This window comes from Coregonus lavaretus (assembly GCF_964263955.1).
Source record: "Coregonus lavaretus genome assembly, chromosome: 4".
Lineage (NCBI taxonomy): Eukaryota > Metazoa > Chordata > Actinopteri > Salmoniformes > Salmonidae > Coregonus > Coregonus lavaretus.
This window is the reverse complement of record NC_139991.1, coordinates 45,694,561-45,715,044: the sequence shown is the minus strand read 5'-3', so window position 1 is coordinate 45,715,044 and position 20,484 is coordinate 45,694,561. Positions and strand designations below refer to the sequence as shown.

The following is a 20,484-nucleotide window of genomic DNA, read 5'->3' as shown; positions in this document are numbered from 1 at the left end:
GGTGGTTCTTACAGTTTGTGCTGCAGTGGCTGGATGAGAATGAAAGCGTTTCCATGGAGTTCATGCATGGAGCTCTGGAGAGAGACAAGAAAGATGGAGTAAGTAACTGGTAGTAGTTATTTTCCCATCTTTGTCAGTTATTCACTATAAACTATATAGTTACATTTGTCTCCGTCCCCTTCTCCTTCCAGTTCCAGCAGACATCTGAGCATGCTCTCTTCTCCTGCTCGGTGGTGGACGTCTTCACCCAGCTCAACCAGAGCTTTGAGATCATCAAGAAACTGGACTGTCCTGACCCAAAGGTCATGGCCCACTACAGCCGACGATTCGCCAAGGTAACCTTACCCTCCTTGTCCTACCTATCTATCTGACCTGTATGTACTGTACTGTAGACCAATGCCTGGAGGGATAGATTGCTCTCTCATATCTCCACCCTCTGTGAGATTCATTTTAGGGAGCCTCTCCCCTAAGTCATGCTTGATTTGTACTTTTGGCTTGAAATGTTTTTCAAACTATAGCTAGGTTTCCATCCAATTGGCGACATATTTTCATGTGAATATTCAAAAATCAGCATAAAAACATGTATGCACATTTTCCCACCAGAGATGTGTTTCCATCAAATTGACTTGTTGCGGATAAAAGGCTGTGCGTGACGACGTAGTGCACATAAAAATAACTTTTGCGGTTGTATTGAATAAAAAATACAAGTTAAATGGGCTTCCACCGCATTTTCAACTCTACTGATGGTTTTGTCCAAATTAATGTTTGCATTATATAGTGAATGTGCCCACTCTGGTCTTGGCACGTGCGCTCTAGACAAGAGCTTGCACATACAGTGCGGGTATGCTACCTACTAAACCATTGTCTGGGCAAAGGAGATGATGAATATGACGAGATCTCTCTGCCCAGAAAGCTACCATTCAAGCTACAATTCACCAGCTCTGCAAGCGTTATAATGTCAAAATACGTTAGTTACTCAACAAATATAACTGCAACTATCGTCAATTACTGCCATTACACCTGGTATGTATTGTACTTCCAAAATAGGTCTAAATAAAATTACAAGCAACCACATTTTACCCCCTTTTTTTCTCCCCAATTTCGTGATATCCAATTACGATCTTGTCTCATCGCTGCAACTCCCCAGCGGGCTCCGAAAAACATGACCCGCCAAAACCACTCTTCTTAACACCCGCCTGCTTAACCCGGAAGCCAGCTGCACCAATGTGTCGGAGGAAACACTGTTCAACTGACGACCGAAGCCGGCCAAACCCTCTCCTAACCCAGACGACGCTGGGCCAATTGTGTGCCTCCCTATGGGACTCCCGGTCACGGCCGGTTGTGACACAGCCTGGGATCGAACCCGGGTCTGTAGTGACGCCTCAAGCACTGCGATGCAGTGCCTTAGACCGCTGCGCCACTCCGGAGGCCCAACCCTGTTAAGTTTATCCACATTTATTTCATCTGTAGCCTAATAAACTGCATGCTTTCCCGAGTCGTAGTGGGAGGACCACACAACATATAATTGCGTGACTCCAAGTTTACACCGCCATTTCTCACCCAATTAATTTTACAGACACAAAAAGATCCCACCTTGTCTAGCGTATTTTGTTTTCTCGACATTTGGAAAGTTTACCGACAAATTAGCTTTTACATCAGGCCTGTCGCAAAAAATTTTTATCTGACATGTACTTTACTCCATTTAAATGGTTGGATGGAAACCTGGTTAATGGGAGAAAAAGTTTGGCATTTGCTCAAACCTTTGAAATATCCCCAAATCTCATTAAAGTGATTAATGACTATGACCGCCCATTGCATTTTCTTCTTTGGAAAACAGCCAACTCTGCCCTTTAGAGAAATCCTTACCTTTGCTTTTCTTATTTTAGAGTACTATACCATTATTACAGATATTAGCCCCAGAAAATCCCATTTCAATAAAAGCAGCCGGAGCATTGTCTGGGGGACTTTAACATTTGTGTAAAGGAATTGGATATGATATGTTCTCATTAAATAGAAATGCCTAATGGGACAATCATTCAATGTACTCTCTTTCTAGCTGGGGTTGGGCTGGCACAGTCTATAGAGAGACTGCATCACAGAGAATACATTCAGGGAATGCATTCATACTTTCAGTGGACTCTCTCCAGCAGTAGTTCTTCAGAAAAGTTACACGACAGTAACCTCACATACCCTCACTAACTTTACCCAAAAACCACACTAGCCTCTAGCCAGTGTTAAAGGCCACTTCCCATTCACAGAAAAGGATGACTGTCATTTAGTGGTTGGGATGAGATATATGACACTGAAACCTCACCCATGTTTAGTTGGACACTGTAATGACCTGTTTTCCTCCCCACAGACTATTGCCAAAGTTCTTCTGCAGTACAGTGCCATTCTGACCAAGAGCTTCCCCTCCTACTCTGACAAAGAGAAGATCGTAAGTCTTCATATCCTGCCTTACACAACATACAGTGCATTCGGAAAGTATTCAGACCCCTTGACTTTTTCCACATTTTGTTACGTTACAGCCTTATTCTAAAATTGATTAAATTGTTTTTTTCCCTCACCAATCTACACACAATACCCCATAATGACAAAGCAAAAACTGGTTTTTATACATTTTTGCTAATTTTAGAATAAGGCTGTGACGTAACAAAATGTGGAAAAGTCAAGGGGTCTGAAAACTTTCCGAATGCACTGTATCCTTACTGTTTTTTATGGGAGTTTCAACCTCTAAATGGTCTCTGTATCTATCGCTCGCTCTCTTCCCCTGTGTAGCCCTGTGTACTGATGAATAATGTGCAGCAGTTGCGTATCCAGCTGGAGAAGATGTTTGAGTCCATGGGTGCCAAACAGGTAAGCAGCAACACTATGTATAGGAAGAGATGTTAACAACTAGCTTTTTTCACAGATGGGTAAGATGGAGTCTGGGTGGAGGGTCGGGGTGAACAGTGTTCATCCTCACTGTGCTCCGGACCACCAGGAACCTCCTGGAGAAGACTACAGGCGCATTGTGTCTCTGGGCTCATGCAGCCAGTTGAGCAGCCATTGGTGTTACCAGGTTTTGATTTAAAGGACTGAATGATGTGCTACTCTGCCATCACACCTAGATAAATAGAGAACTTCAACTATTTGCTATGTGTGAACACATGGTTCAAATTGCTTTTGTGTGTGACTGCTCTTCATAGACAAGATTATAAACATGGTATTTGTGTCTTTCTGTACCAGATTGCAAAAGAGGAAGCAATGGTAGGGAGATGGTTCACGTGACTTAGAGTTGAGAAGTGGATGTGTGCTACTGTAGTATCCTGCCATGTGGAATAGAGCATTAGATCAATAGCATCTATAGGCCAGTGCTTATTGTGTAGATTACTAGACTGTTAAATTAACATATGCCCTTGGTGATTCTATTATTTCCCTAGATCAATTTCCTAGAGTGCAAAAAGCTATGTACGGTCTATAGGTTTTCATGACCATACCTATGTTTAGCATCCCTACTTAAGAGCACTATGTAGTATCTATAAGTTAAATATCTCTAGGACCTGCTTTATTCTGAATGATTGATTGTCCCTTTCTTACTGAGTAGTAAGTGAGTTATTATTTGGTTTGGATGTTGAGTGAAGTAGTTTATAGTTTGGCCTAGTAATCCCTTTGTTTTGGCTTACTGAATTGTAGCACTAGACTGAGAACTTGAGTTTAAATAGATGTGTTTCCTTCGCTGCTTAAGATTGACGAGCAGGTGGATGATGAGGAGGAGAAGGTGGGTGTGCGTTCACTTTTGGTTGAAGGCTGTTTGATAGTTGCCAAAGTGTTGTTGTAGAGCTTCTTGCATATTAAGGATTTTCTATCTCACCTTCCCCCTGACCAGCAGGTCATAACTGAGGATGAGGAGAGAAAGACTCTGGTGGGTATATGATATCATTAGAAGATTAAACAGGGAGACTGTAGAATAGAGTTCACCCTCTATAGAGCCTTTAGGAATCCCCATTGTAAAACCATTGATAACTCAACTAGCTAGATTTCTCACATGATAGCTCCCTGTGGCCAATTAGATGAGTCTTTAGTCTTTTGAGGAAATTGAAGTGTAATGGGAAGAAATTCTGCACACCGAGGATCAATTTCAGATGATTGGGGTTGTGAAAGTAAACTAGTATCCATAATTGTTTGTGTATTCACTGGCATATGGCTTGTGGTTGGGTTTTTCTAACGTAAGACAGTCAGTGTTACAGTTTAATAAATGTAGAGAGTGGAACTTTAATCTGAGCTCTGTGTTTTCAAAGAAGCACAACTCTGGGGTTGTGTGAAGCCGTGATGTTGTCTTGTTTGTGTCAAAGCTCTGTGTCGTGCTGTGAGGAGTTGAACTTGAAAGGCGGACTTTCAAGGAGGGAGATATGGGATGTGTGTGGGAGGGAGTGATTAGGAATTGAGTTATCCCAGATGAAGCTTAGTAGGAAGAGTTCACAGAAACGTCACAGTACACGCTGACTCACACTCTTCTGCCTGTCAACACAAATTAGACACTTGAAAGACAAGACACACTGTTCAAGTTTAATTGTAAACAAGCACCAATTAACTTTTTAGTTTTCTGTTTTGTTTATTTTGACAGTCAGAAATAAACTACAGTATCTTCAAAATTATACAATATAATGGAATGGTTGTAGACCGTTGACTGATAATAGACATGCTACTGTTTACACTTCTCTCTATTTATCTGTATCTGGAAAGCCTACACAGAGGTCTTCATTATAAGCACTCTGACCTTCAAAATGTGGTGCTGACTTTTTGCAGTTAGCAGGAATAAAAGGAACTTGGGCATTTTCCCCCTCTTTTTTCCCCCCTAGGGCAACATGGGCAAAATGATAGAATGGCAGCAGGTGGGTGTAAGAAAAGAGGACATTATATATGTGCATGTATGAACATTCTGTACATGGGTATATATAATATATTGTTTTTGAACCTCACGTAGAAAACTGACGATTACTTTTACTTAAATACAGAAAATGATACTGTACTGTCTGATACTGATGTCATTGTTGACATGGTCGGCTGATGTAACTTGTAAACCGACTCAGTGTATCAATCAGTTCTCTGAGGGTTTATCAACCGTTCTGCCTCTGGCTGGAGGTTCACAATATGTTTTGTGTTCTGTCTCACTCCGACCCTTCAGGAAAGTGTGGAGGAGGTAGAGGAGGTTGAGGAGGAGCAGGTTGAGGTTTGTTGTTGGTGTAGTAGAGGTTGTGTCAGTGACACACTCAGTCACTGATATCGTCATGGTCACACATCGTCATTCACACTCACTGCCCCTCTCTCCACTCACGTAGTGGTGGTCACACGCATTCGCCACATCATTGTACCGTCTCATGGTGGAATAGGACACCGCCATGGTTAACGTGGTGACTTTGATCTTGTTGGGGTTTTCACTGGTCATGTGTTTGGTGCAACTCTCTCTTCCCCTATATGACTAAGGTAATGTTGTCCCTTACCTGTTCTCTAAAGTGCAGCTGTCTTGCTCTCCATTACACAGACATCTCCTTCCCACAACTTCATTTACTTTCAGACTACTATGCAATTTAATTATTTTGTTATTTTCCTTTGTTTATTTTGTTTTCAATAGACTGACAAAGAGAAGGTGGGTTCATTATAAACAAATGTTGCATACATACAGTATGTACTCCTACAGTATGCATGCAAAGGTTTACTTTACTTCTTTTTACAATTTTGTCTTTTGGTTAAGTCGATTATCCTAGATCTTCTCCTGGTGTTAGTACTAGATGGGTCTGTTGCTGGTGCATACTTTAGTTATTGCAACAAAACAGACACATTTGACAGGCTCTTTTTTTACTCCCCTCCTCTCAAAGATGGATGCACCCCCGGAGGAAAAGGTGGGTTAGAGTTTGTGCCTTTCTCCCTGGGTTGTATAGTGGAGCGGTAGCTATGCTGCTCACACAAATGTCACTGGTTCATTGGTCAACACATTCCCAAATTGTTATAATATCCTTTTATGGCACCATCAGATATTTACCATGTATTGTTAGCAATGTTGTTTTTACCCTATACTAGCTCTTGATAAAAGACAGCAATAAATATGGTCATATCTCCTTTTTCCCTCCCGCTCTCTGATAGCCTGAAAAGAAAGACGAGGAGAAGGTGAGTGTAGTAAGGATGTGACATCCTCAGTGAGTTCCCATCCCCTGTAACACTGTATCACTCTCACTAACAGTCACTTACTCAGCAGTATACACACGTACAGGATGCTCATGAAAAACATCCTCCATCTCTCCCTATAGCCCCTGTAAGCCATCCTCGTATCCACTGGTGCAGAACTCATTCAGTAGTCTCCCCTACAGCTGTCATATACTCTTGTCTAGAATCTAGTGTGTGGTCTAGTCCCTGGCAGTCCATGTATCAGCTGGCTTATTGTAGCGTTAGCTTAATGGACCACATCATGTTGTCATCTGTCTTGCTGGGGTTGCTTTAGGCCTCTGTGAGATGGTTTCTGTCAGACTGATGCTGTGGTTGTAGATATGGGGAACATTGTGACCCCTGGTGGTCCTCAAATAGTGTATACTTCTGAGTCAATATCATGAATCTGCTGTCATATTAAACCGCCATTTTCTTTCATCTGCTTTCTTTGAAGGTGGTGATTGTTACCGACAAAAAGGTGGGTTAGTCTGCAGGAGTGTGTTGTCTAATAAGAATAAGAATGAGTGTAATTAACTGGAAGAGAAGTAGCAGTGACATTGCAAGTATAAGGAATCTCGCTACTTTAGTCAAACATTTTTCAGTTTGAGTGACATTGCCTTTTCTTGGCAAAAAGCAAAATAACACGTTTTCTCCATTGCTGCTGGACTATTGTGTGTGCTCTACTTTGGCTTGCAATTCGCATACTTTACAGTATGTGTATTATCTGGCGTCAAAGGGAATTATGTTGCTGTTTTTTTCCCCATATCTATGGTTTTTGAGAATCATGCTTAACTGTTTTAAAATGTTTATATATGTATGTATATGTGTGTATGTGTATATATATATATGTATATGTGTATATATATGTATATGTGTACAGTCGTGGTCAAAGGCTTTGAGAATGACACAAATACTAATTTTCACAAAGTCTGCTGCCTCAGTTTTGATGATGGTAATTTGCATATACTCCAGAATGTCATGAAGAGTGATCAGATTAATTGCAAAGTCCCTCTTTGCCATGAAAATGAACTTAATCCCCCAAAAAGATTTCCACTGCATTTCAGCCCTGCCACAAAAGGACCAGCTGCCATCATGTCAGTGATTCTCTCGTTAACACAGGTGAGAGTGTTGACGAGGACAAGGCTGGAGATCACTCTGTCATGCTGATTGAGTTAGAATAACAGACTGGAAGTTTTAAAAGGAGGGTGGTGCTTGAAATCATTGTTCTTCCTCTGTTAACCATGGTTACCTGCAAGGAAACACGTGCCGTCATCATTGCTTTGCACAAAAAGGGCTTCACATGCAAGGATATTGCTGCTAGTAAGATTGCACCTAAATCAACCATTTATCGGATCATCAAGAACTTCAAGGAGAGAGGTTCAATTGTTGTGAAGAAGGCGTCAGGGCGCCCAGGAAAGTCCAGCAAGCGCCAGGACCGTCTCCTAAAGTTGATTCAGCTGCGGGATCGGGGCACCACCAGTGCAGAGCTTGCTCAGGAATGGCAGCAGGCAGGTGTGAGTGCATCTGCACGCACAGTGAGGCGAAGACTTTTGGATGATGGCCTGGTGTCAAGAAGGGCAGCAAAGAAGCCACTTCTCTCCAGGAAAAACATCAGGGACAGACTGATATTCTGCAAAAGGTACAGGGATTGGACTGCTGAGAACTGGGGTAAAGTCATTTTCTCTGATGAATCCCCTTTCCGATTGTTTGGGGCATCCGGAAAACACCTTGTCCGGAGAAGACAAGGTGAGCGCTAACATCAGTCCTGTGTCACGCCAACAGTAAAGCATCTTGAGACCATTCATGTGTGGGGTTGCTTCTCAGCCAAGGGAGTGGGCTCACTCACAATTTTGCCTAAGAACACAGCCATGAATAAAGAATGGTACCAACACATCCTCCAAGAGCAACTTCTCCCAACCATCCAAGAACAGTTTGGTGACGACCAATGCCTTATCCAGCAGTGATAACTAAGTGGCTCGGGGGAACAAAACATCGACATTGTGGGTCCTTGGCCAGGAAACTCTCCAGACCTTAATCCCATTGAGAACTTGTGGTCGATCCTCAAGAGGCGGGTGGACAAACAAAAACCCACAAATTCTGACAAACTCCAAGCATTGATTATGCAAGAATGGCTGCCATCAGTCAGGATGTGGCCCAGAAGTTAATTGACAGCATGCCAGGGTGGATTGCAGAGGTCTTGAAAAAGAAGGGTCACACTGCAAATATTGACTCTTTGCATAAACTTAATGTAATTGTCAATAAAAGACTTTGACACTAATGGAATGCTTGTAATTATACTTCAGGATACCATAGTAACATCTGACAAAAATATCTTATAACACTGAAGCAGCGAACTTTGTGAAGACCAATACTTGTGTGATTCTCAAAACTTTTGACCACGACTGTATATATATACAGTTGAAGTCGGAAGTTTACATACACTTAGGTTGGAGTCATTAAAACTTGTTTTTCAACCACTCCACAAATGTATTGTTAACAAACTATAGTTTTGGCAAGTCGGTTAGGACATCTACTTTGTGCATGACACAAGTAATTTTTCCAACAATTGTTTACAGACAGATTATTTTACTTATAATTCACTGTATCACAATTCCAGTGGGTCAGAAGTTTACATACACTAAGTTGACTGTGCCTTTAAACAGCTTGGAAAATGACATAAAATGATGTCATGGCATTAGAAGCTTCTGATAGGCTAATTGACATCATTTGAGTCAATTGGAGGTGTACCTGTGGATGTATTTCAAGGCCTACATTCAAACTCAGTGCCTCTATGCTTGACAACATGGGAAAATCAAAAGAAATCAGCGAAGACCTCAGAAAAAATATTGTAGACCTCCACAAGTCTGGTTCATCCTTGGGAGCAATTTCCAAACGCCTGAAGGTACCACTTTCATCTGTACAAACAATAGTATGCAAGTATAAACACTATGGGACCACGCAGCCGTCATACCGCTCAGGAAGGAGACGCGTTCTGTCTCCTAGAGATGAACAGACTTTGGTGCGAAAAGTGCAAATCAATCCCAGAACAACAGCAAAGAACCTCGTGAAGATTCTGGAGGAAACAGGTACAAAACTATCTACAGTAAAACGAGTCCTATAATGACATAACCTGAAAGGCCGCTCAGCAAGGAAGAAGCCACTGCTCCAAAACGTCCATAAAAAAGCCAGACTACGGTTTGCAACTGCACATGGGGACAAAGATCGTAATTTTTGGAGAAATATCCTCTGGTCTGATGAAACAAAAATAGAACTGTTTGGCCAGAATGACCATCGTTATGTTTGGAGGAAAAAGGGGGTTGTTTGCAAGCCGAAGAACACCATCCCAACCGTGAAGCAGGGGGTGGCAGCATCATGCTGTGGGGGTGCTTTGCTGCAGGAGGGACTGGTGCACTTCACAAAATAGATGGCATCATGAGGAAGGACAATTATGTTGATATATTGAAGCAACATCTCAAGACATCAGTCAGGAAGTTAAAGCTTGGTTGCAAATGGGTCTTCCAAATGGACAATGACCCCAAGCATACTTCCAAAGTTGTGGCAAAATGCCTTAAGGACAACAAAGTCAAGGTATTGGAGTGGCCATCACAAAGCCCTGACCTCAATCCTATAGAAAATGTGTGGGCTGAACTGAAAAAGCGTGTGCGAGCAAGGAGGCATACAAACCTGACTCAGTTACACCAGCTCTGTCAGGAGGAATGGGCCAAAATTCACCCAACTTATTGTGGGAAGCTTGTGGAAGGCTACCCGAAACGTTTGACCCAAGTTAGACAATTTAAAGGCAATGCTACCAAATACTAATTGAGTGTATGTAAACTTCTGACCCACTGGGAATGTGATTAAATAAATAAAAGCTGAAATAAATCATTATCTCTACTATTATTGTGACATTTCACATTCTTAAAATTAAGTGGTGATCCTAACTGACCTAAGACAGGGAATTTTTACTAGGATTAAATGTCAGGAATTGTGAAAAACTGAGTTTAAATGTATTTGGCTAAGGTGTATGTAAACTTCCGACTTCAACTCTATATATGTACAGTTGAAGTCGGAAGTTTACAGGGTATGTAAACTTCTGACCCACTGGAATTGTGATACAGTGAATTATAAGGGAAATAATCTGTATGTAAACAATTATTGGAAAAATTACTTGTGTCATGCACAAAGTAGATGTCCTAACCGACTTGCCAAAACTATAGTTTGTTAACAATAAATTTGTGGAGTGGTTGAAAAACGAGTTTTAATGACTCCAACCTAAGTGTATGTAAACTTTCGACTTCAACTGTATATGTGTGTGTGTATATATATATATATATATTTTTTTTTTCTTCATATTTTATTTTCTCTTGCAAATAAATAAATATATTTTTATTTATTTATTTGCGAGAGAAAAGAAAATATGAAAAAAAAAAAATTACACATTTTTTTTCTGTACTCATACTTATCAGACTGTCTCTGTGTGCTTCTCTGTGTCTGTCTGCCTTAATGTCTGTCTGACTGTATCTGTATGTCTGCCTTTCTCTGTCTGCCTGTTTTTCTGCAGCTGGACACAGAAGCCAGTGACCTCCTGAACGAGCTTCAGGTCAAGCTGAACAATGTGCTGGATGAGCTGAGTACCACGTTTGGAAACAGGTACACACATGCTCCCACACACACACGCACAACACAGTCCCGGGATTCGAACATGTACACACTCCCCATAGACTCATGCACACAGCTTCAGTCTGTAGTATATGGAGTCCATTTTGGCTCTGAACCCTAACCCCTGTGGCTCCTTTCTCTCCTGTAGTTTCCAGGTCCGTATTGATGACTGTATGAGACAGATGGCCTCTCTGCTGTACCAGATCAAGGGCCCAGTCAACGCCAACAGCCGCAACATGGTGGAGGCCGACTCGGACAACATGCTGCGGCCACTTATGGACTTCCTGGATTCAAAGTGAGTGGATCCCTCCTGCTTCCCTATTGGCTGCTGATTTGGTGGCGTCCATTTTGGTGCCTTCCCTCTGAAGTCAAAGGTGTTTTTGTCAGTATGTTGTGCCATGTTGCGTGATTGTGTATTTGTTGATTTGCTGTATGTGTTGTCTCATTAAACGTGCGTGTGTCTATGCAGGTTAACGCTGTTTGCCACGGCGTGTGAGAAGACTGTTCTAAAGCGGGTTCTGAAAGAGTTGTGGAGGATTGTGATGAGCAGCCTGGAGAAGACCATCGTTCTGCCCCAAGGAAACGACACCTTTGTAAGGCCTAACACCCTCATAACATTTACCTTCAGACCTGGGCCTTTTCCTCATGACCCTCGACTTCAAACACACTATCACCTAATGTTATGTGTATTTCTCTCCTCAGGGGGCTCAGATCCTGTCTGCAGCCAAGGAACTGGGGCAGCTTTCCAAGCTCAAGGATCACATGGCAGGAGAGGCCAAAAGCCTGACACCTAAACAGTGTGCTGTCATGGATATAGCACTGGACACAATCAAAGTTTGTCTTTGAGTTTATAGTCAAACATACACCTGTGGTAAAGTTACTACTTAGATGATGAGCCTTGTTGCTGAGCCTTTAATTACAGGCCTCATTCATTGTACTGTAGAGAAACAAACCTTCCATCTCCCTCTCTTTTCCCATCTTCTTCCCCTCTTCTTCATCTCTCTTTCTCTCTCTCTCTCTCTCCCGCTCTCTCACTCTCCCGCTCTCTCACTCTTCTGCAGCAATACTTCCATGCAGGAGGGAACGGTCTGAAGAAGGCATTCCTGGAGAAGAGTCCTGAGTTGACCTCACTACGCCATGCTCTGTCCCTCTACACACAGACCACAGACACACTCATCAAGACCTTTGTCACAACACAACACACACAAGGTAAGGCGGCGTGCATGCACAAACACACACACACAATAGCATCAGTCTGCTTCCCATTGTTTCTAACTAAATACTGTACATAACGCAGTCATAAAATAAGACCTTTGCTTCTCCCCTGCTTTGCCACCAGGGGTAACCAGAGAGGCTCCAGTGCTCCCTCTTGAGTACTGTTCTATTTAGTGTTGGGCTTGAAGTTGATCTATCAGCTAAATACTGTGTATGCCTCTATTACATACCTCAAAACTAGCTTTCTCTGGCTGTGTGACTGTTCTGTGAGTTGTTGCCGAACTCTAAAATGACTCTCTGCTGCCATTTGACACGTTTGCTTATTTGTCTTCTCTCTTGTGATCTCTTCTGCTGCCTCCTCACCAGTGCACAATGGGAAGGGTATTAGGTTAACTCCCAACGAAAAAATACAACCCTCCAGGGGTAGGTTGTGCCATTAATGGATAGCATGTGCTAACAACCCCTCTCTCCTTTACTCTGTTTACATAAACCCCCTCCCATCTGCCCCTGTGGGTGAATTTGCCCCAAACACCAACCCTGACTGATCCTCCTCCTGGTTGTATGACCCTACCCATACCCTCTCCTCCTCCTCCCTAAAGGATACTACTCCTGGTATCTATAATCACTGACCACCATTGGAAGATAATGTCTTGTGTTTCTATCTGTGTACACTAGGCTCAGGAGTGGACAAGCCGGTGGGAGAGATATCCATACAGATCGACCTATTCACCCACCCTGGTACTGGGGAGCACAAAGTCACTGTCAAAGGTTTGTATATTTGTACAGTTAAGGAAAAATTACTCCAATTAACCCTTTTTCTCTTTCTCTCCCCATCCCAACAAACTAACTAATCTCCTTCCTCGTTGTACCAGTGGTGGGAGCCAATGATCTGAAGTGGCAGACCTCTGGGATGTTCCGGCCCTTTGTGGAGATCACCATGATCGGACCCCACCTCAGTGACAAGAAGCGCAAGTTCCAATCAAAGTCCAAGAACAACAGCTGGGCACCCAAGTTTAACGAGACCTTCCACTTGTGAGTCCAGAGTCAAGCAATAGTACAGTAGCATGTTGCCTAAAATAATCCATGTGTAGCCCCTTGAAATAGCCATTGCTCATTGTAAAAAAAGTATACAAAATAATCTCTCACTCCCTCCCTCCCCTCCTCCATGTCTCCTCAGTATCCTGGGTAACGAGGATGGCTTTGAGTGCTACGAGCTGCAGATGTGTGTGAAGGACTACTGTTTTGGCCGTGCCGACCGGGTGGTGGGCATGGCTGTGATGCAGCTGCGGGATGTAGCAGAGAAGGGCAGTGTGGCGTGCTGGTGCCCCCTTGGCCAGCGGGTCACCATGGACGATACAGGCCTCACCGCCATGCGCATCCTCTCCCAGCGCTCCAACGACGAGGTGGCCAAGGAGTTTGTCAAGCTCAAGTCTGAGATACGCTCTGAGGAGGAGGGCAGATGAGTTCTCCCTGAAGGAGGGGAGGGGTGTGAAGGGCCTCTAGGAAAGTGGAAAGTAATAGGAGCACCTTGACTACTACTACTTTGGACTAATAATGTTTCCTGGCTGCTACTGGCTGTTTGATGGACACTGGTTCACCAACACACTGTCACTCTCACTGTGTATTTGTCATACTCACCTTTTGTATCCCCCACTCACTATCTCCTACATGTGGGTAGTTAGTTTCTCTCCCACTCAATGGTTATTAGACACACTCTCACACGATAATGTACTTCCTGTGGGTCTGCCAGTCTGGCACTATGGACATGCCATGGGCGCTATATGCCAGTCATTTCCTGCCAGCCTGTATGTACTTCAGTACAGGGTCTCCCCCTCACCCCACAGTTCTACTCAGTGTTCATGTGCAATACCCCCCAACTGTGGCCATACGTTTGATGCCTTACACTTTAGAAGCTGTGAATGTGTGAAGTTCAGACACAAACTGTAACTATAGTAGAACACTGTTTGTTTATCTTCCTCAATCTCACTTTAGTGTTCTTCATGATCCATGTTAAAATCTCATAGATGCCACTATTAGGGTCTAAACGCAGGATGTCATTGTTGGTGCATTGGTCAAAGTAGATTCACCTATTTCTATCGTTTTGACTTCTACCACATGTCAAGTACCCTGCTCCTAAACTCCTAAATATAGTGTACAAATCCACTGGTTTTTCCTGTAGAAAAGTGAAGTCTGTTTTTTTGTGTTGAAAGTATGGTGTGGTGGTTCTGAAGTGAGTTTTACATTTGAGTCTCCCCCCTATTTTTTGACGAGGTACTGTAACGGCAACAGCACTCAATGTAAAGGGTTTGTAGATTGTGTGCCTTGCCAGGTATTGGGCTCCTATTCATGACCCATTAGTCCCATACAGTGTTAACAATGCACTTTGAATGAGAATTACTGTAATGTGTTTTAGTCTAAATTGTCATAAACGTTCTTAACTCAAGGGCTGCCTTCTATCCAGAGAGAAACTTCCTTTTTAGGATAGAGATTGGTGAGCACTTTTTAATCTGGACTATTGCTTATTGCATCAAAAACGGCAATGGTGTATGTAGGGCCCTGTCTTGAATTTAGTAATCACTACTAAATAACCCTGAATAAAACATTTTACAAACATTTGGCTAATGTTGCCAACCCTCAATGACAGCCATTTTATTTATAGTTTTTATGTATTTATTCCATAGGTAGAATCTGGTCTACTTTTACAAACAGAGGGCTGCTAGATAGCGTTTGAGTATTGTTTGCAAAGTGGTTGTTTTGAATGGCTTTTTACTGCAGTTTTCTTACAGGACCCTACAGATGCTAACTGGACCTAGAGGGTATTTTGGGTACCAGAGGAGTTTAAACGGTTTTCATCTCAGATGAGGGAAATGCTAGCCTCATATGGTTCGTAACAAGGCTAGGAAAAGGAAGTCCAAGCCCTCGGTTTGCAAATATTTTCCAGCTATGTTTCCTTGTATCTCTGAGTGGCCTTACATTGGTGATAATAGAAGATGTCTGTATACATGTTTTTAACCCCATGTTTTCTGTGTATTTCTTTTGTCTCACAACGATGCAGAGGATTGGTCAATTTGACCAAAATCAACCATATCAGACTGAGGTTGTCAATGTGATTTTCCTTATTGCTGTTACTTTATTTTTGTTTTTAATTGTATTGGAGGATTTATATTTGTTTAGATGTAGTAATTTTCTTAGATATAGTATTTATATGTTTGTTTATTATTTTCCATTTTGATCCCTCTTCAGAAATGTTGGAATGATGTTCAGTACTGTATCATGAGTTCTATTTTGATGTACAGTATACAGTAAGGGGTGACGCTTGCCCGTCAACTCCCTGATAGAAATGAGAGGAGAAAAAAAATCGAACATATCACTCCTAACAAAAATATTTTGCTATTTGTCAAGTAACACTGCCGTTGTCCATACAATGATAGTCAGTTTGATGTTCACACAAAGAAGAAAACTGCAAATTACACACTGCTAAAGCTATATCTGGGCTTTATATGCAGTATCTACAGTACCAATGTGAATACATACATATTTTGGGCTGTTGATTTAGAGGGAAATGTCTACTTTTGAAGAGGGCACTGCCACTCTGTAACATACATGTTCCTTGTGCCAAGCTGTGCAAGTGTTCACTTTTTATCGTTTCATTACGTTTTTTTAAGTGCATATTTTTTAAATCTTGTGAACCCTTGCACTATAATTAAATCACTACAATAGTTAGTTAGCACGTATTGTATGTCCGAGTAACGGGACTTTTGTGAAGTTTTATTTGTATTTTGTAACTGTAAAAAAACATGGTATTGATCATTAAAATGTGTACATTCCTATTTATTAATTTTGTATAAAGTATTTAAGAAATATCTAATGATGTGTCTGGCTAATTATTAGGGGTTCAGTATGTAGGCCCATGGTACATCTCATAACTTAATTTGAGAAAAGCTAAGGGATTGGTTAAGAGATTACTGAGTAATTGATAAATCAGGAAATCTGATTTTACTTGTCCATTTAAATCCTTTGTAAATCAACTAGACAATGGCCCATCAACTCAAAACTTTTTAGGGTCATCACAGACATTACCGTGATGAACCATGTTAAGTTTACCATTTATCTTCAAAAATAAGGATACTTAACGATTACATTTTTTACTATGTAACGCTAATGTTTTAAATAATCATGAAAAATCTCTTGGGCTAAATGTGGAATGTAGGACCATGGTACATGTCTTAACTTAGTTTGAAAAAAGCTAAGGGATTGGTCAAAAGATGGCTGAGTTATTGACAAATCTGATTTTCTGTGTCCATTTAAACCTGTAAATCCACTCCACAGTGGCCTATCAACTTGAAGCGTGTCATCGTTATCATGGACATCCCTAAGATGATCCACACTGAATTTGGTATTGATATCTCACAAAACAAGGAAATTATTAACAACTAATTATTTGCTTATGTAACGCTAATGCTCAAAATCATCTTATCCTCATGAACCATACTGCAGGTTCACTACAGATTTTGTGTACAGTTGAAGTCGGAGGTTTACATACACCTTAGCCAAATACATTTAAACTCAGTTTTTCACAATTCCTGACATTTCATCCTAGTAAAAATTCCCTGTCTTAGGTCAGTTAGGATCACCACTTTATTTTAAGAATGTGAAATGTCAGAACAATAGTAGAGAGAATTATTTATTTCATCACATTCCCAGTGGGTCAGAAGTTTACATACACTCAATTAGTATTTGGTAGCATTGCCTTTAAATGGTTTAACTTGGGTCAAACATTTTGGGTAGCCTTCCACAAGCTTCCCACAATAAGTTGGGTGAATTTTGGCCCATTCCTCCTGACAGAGCTGGTGTAACTGAGTCAGGTTTGTAGGCCTCCTTGCTCGCACACGCTTTTTCAGTTCTGCCCACAAATGTTCTACAGGATTGAGGTCAGGGCTTTGTGATGGCCACTCCAATACCTTGACTTTGTTGTCCTTAAGGCATTTTGCCACGACTTTGGAAGTATGCTTGGGGTCATTGTCCATTTGGAAGACCCATTTGCGACCAAGCTTTAACTTCCTGACTGATGTCTTGAGATGTTGCTTCAATATATCCACATAATTTTCCTTCCTCATGATGCCATCTATTTTGTGAAGTGCACCAGTCCCTCCTGCAGCAAAGCACCCCCACAGCATGCTGCCACCCCCGTGCTTCACGGCCGGGATGGTGTTCTTCAGCTTGCAAGTCCCCCTTTTTCCTCCAAACATAATGATGGTCATTATGGCCAAACAGTTCTATTTTTGTTTCATCAGACCAGAGGACATTTCTCCAAAAAGTACGATCTTTGTCCCCATGTGCAGTTGCAAACCGTAGTCTGGCTTTTTTATGGCGGTTTTGTAGCAGTGGCTTCTTTCTTTCTGAGTGGCCTTTCAGGTCATGTCGATATAGGACTCGTTTTACTGTGGATATAGATACTTTTGTACCTGTTTCCACCAGCATCTTCACAAGGTCCTTTGCTGTTGTTCTGGGATTGATTTGCACTTTTCGCACCAAAGTACGTTCATCTCTAGGAGACAGAACACATCTCTTTCCTGAGCGGTATGAGGGCTGCGTGGTCTCATAGTGTTTATACTTGCGTACTATTGTTTGTACAAATGAACGTGGTACCTTAAGGCATTTGGAAATTGCTCCCAAGGGTGAACCAGACTTGTGGAGGTATACCATTTTTCTTCTGAGGTCTTGGCTGATTTCTTTTGATTTTCCCATGATGTCAAGCAAAGAGGCACTGAGTTTGAAGGTAGGCCTTGAAATACCTCAAATGATGTCAATTAGCCTATCAGAAGCTTCTAAAGCCATGACATCATTTTCTGGAATTTTCCAAGCTGTTTAAAGGTACAGTCAACTTAGTGTATGTAAACTTCTGACCCACTGGAATTGTGATACAGTGAATTATAAGTGAAATAATCTGTCTGTAAACAATTGTTGGAAAAATTACTTGTGTCATGCACAAAGTAGATGTCCTAACCGACTTGCCAAAGCTATAGTTTGTTAACAAGAAATTTGTGGAGTGGTTGAAAAACTACTTTTAATGACTCCAACCTAAGTGTATGTAAACTTCCGACTTCAACTGTAAATAGACTCATTACATCAGTCGCTTAATGGTTTTGCGAAAAAATTGTTGCTGCATTCAAATATGGCTGGACTGTACCTATAGATGCACGTTAGCGGGTATGCTGATGCAAAAAATACTTATAAAATCTTATTCTCATGAACCATAAGTCAGATTGACTCCAGATTTGGTATATAGACTCAATGAATGAGCCTCTAATGAATTTGAGAATGATTGATTCGTTTCAGCATTCATTAATCAGCCACGCTACACTACCAGATGGCACCATATCCCACTAGGGCTATAAGAACTGAGCCGACGGACATGGGGCCATGAAATTTGGTATGGAATGCCTTCCTAATATTGAGTTGCACCCCCTTTTGCCATCAGAACAGCCTCAATTCGTCGGGGCATGGACTCTACAAGGAGTCAAAAGCGTTCCACAGGGATGCTGGCCCATGTTGACTACAATGCTTCCCACAGTTGTGTCAAGTTGGCTGGATGTCCTTTGGGTGGTGGACCATTCTTGATACACATGGGAAACTATTGAGCGTGAAAAAGCACGCAGCGTTGACACACTCAAACCGGTGCGCCTGGCACCTACTACCATACCCTGTTCAAAGGCACTTAAATATTTTGTCTTGCCCATTCACCCTCTGAATGGCACACATACACAATCCATGTCTCAATTGTCTCAAGGCTTAAAAGTCCTTCTTTAACCTGTCTCCTCCCCATCATCTACACTGATTGAAGTGGATTTAACAAGTGAAATCAATAAGGGATCATAGCTTTCACCTGGATTCACCTGGTCAGTCTATGTCATGGAAAGAGCATTAGTTAGTTCCTAATGTTTTGTACACTCAGTGTATATGTCCTGAGAAGCTGTGTGAATATAAAGTCACTGAAAACTTAGGTGACTGCACCAGACCAGTTGGTGACACCATAGGATACTAGAGCAATAACTATTGATCAAGTGGACTTTGTCTCATGCGAATGAATGTTGGATTTAAATTATGCAGACAAACAATGTGAAATATCGTGATTAGTCTGTATGATCACATTGTTGCCCTATTATGTGGTCTGAACGTAGTGAAAAGTGGATATTTTATTCAGGAAAATTAGAAACCGGAAGTACTTCCGTATTCAGTGTATTACAGCTGTGAGGTTGTATTTAATTATTTTTAAATGCTAATGTAGACTAAACTTCACTTGCGTCATTCTTGTGGTATTGAGAGAGAAACATGGTAATGCTTTCACTAATTGCACATAAAAGAAAATGGTTCCAACATGATAGTGCTTGCTTTGTTATCGAACTGATCTTGTGTCCCTTCTGTCATCCTCTGACAGAAAGGACACATCATTACTGCTCGCAGCTTTATTTAAATGTGTTTTCCTTTAAAAATAACATGATTCTCGTCTCTCTAGATGTGATAGTCTTCATGGATTTTTCCATAACATGTTTTCTCTTGCTGTTTTTGGCTTGTTTCATAATCAAAATAATTCAATGTCACAGCTATGCCATTTCTAAGTGATTAAGTAAAAACTATTGTTGCATAAAATCAAAGAATGTTAGATGTTCTCAAATATCCTTTTCCATTTGGTACTGCGGAAATGTATGGATAATACCTTGCTATTTCTCTCCAAGCTGCAGCTGTTGAGCTTTTAATCATACACTATTTATACAAAGCTATGTGGACACCCCATCAAATTAGTGGATTCAGTCTCCATAGACAAACATTGTCAATAGAATGGCCTTACTGAAGAGCTCAGTGACTTTCAACGTGGAACCGTCATAGGATGCCACCTTTCCAACAAGTCAGTTCGCCCTGCTAGAGCTGCCCCGGTCAACTGTAAGTGCTGTTATTGTGAAGTGGAAATGTCTAGGAGCAACAACGGCTCAGCCGCGAACTGGTAGGCGACACAAGCTCACAGAACGGGACCGCCGAGTGCTGAAGCGAATAGCACGTAAAAATCGTCTGTCCTCGGTTGCAACAATCAGTACCGAGTTCCAAACTGCCTCTGGAAGCAACGTCAGCACAAGAACTGTTCGTCGGGAACTTCATGAAATGGGTTTCCATGGCCGAGTACCCGCACACCCGCACACAAGCCTAAGATCACCATGCGCAATGCCAAGCGTCGGCTGGAGTGGTGTAAAGCTCACCTCAATTGGACTCTGGAGCAGTGGAAATGCGTTCTCTGGATCATGCTTCACCATCTGGCAGTCCGACAGACAAATCTGGGTTTGGCGGATGCCAGGAGAATGTTCCTTGCCCCAATGCATAGTGCCAACTGTAAAGTTTGGTGGAGGAAGAATAATGGTCTGGGGCTGTTTTTCA

At 41.8% G+C, this 20,484-nt stretch overlaps 1 protein-coding gene across 1 annotated transcript in view; it reads left to right on the top strand.

The window, feature by feature from the left end:
* unc13bb (unc-13 homolog Bb (C. elegans)) overlaps window positions 1-15,843 on the top strand; it is a 99,714-nt gene extending 83,871 nt beyond the window's left edge. Inside the window, exons 27-39 of the mRNA XM_084159865.1 lie at window positions 2-98; window positions 192-335; window positions 2,360-2,437; window positions 2,779-2,856; window positions 10,745-10,833; window positions 10,991-11,137; window positions 11,312-11,435; window positions 11,545-11,676; window positions 11,904-12,051; window positions 12,424-12,480; window positions 12,733-12,825; window positions 12,930-13,089; window positions 13,235-15,843. Coding sequence (XP_084015991.1) covers window positions 2-98; window positions 192-335; window positions 2,360-2,437; window positions 2,779-2,856; window positions 10,745-10,833; window positions 10,991-11,137; window positions 11,312-11,435; window positions 11,545-11,676; window positions 11,904-12,051; window positions 12,424-12,480; window positions 12,733-12,825; window positions 12,930-13,089; window positions 13,235-13,520 — 1,633 coding nt within the window. The 3' untranslated portion in view covers window positions 13,521-15,843. The remainder of the gene's footprint in view (window position 1; window positions 99-191; window positions 336-2,359; window positions 2,438-2,778; window positions 2,857-10,744; window positions 10,834-10,990; window positions 11,138-11,311; window positions 11,436-11,544; window positions 11,677-11,903; window positions 12,052-12,423; window positions 12,481-12,732; window positions 12,826-12,929; window positions 13,090-13,234) is intronic.
* The last annotated feature ends 4,641 nt before the right edge of the window (window positions 15,844-20,484 follow it).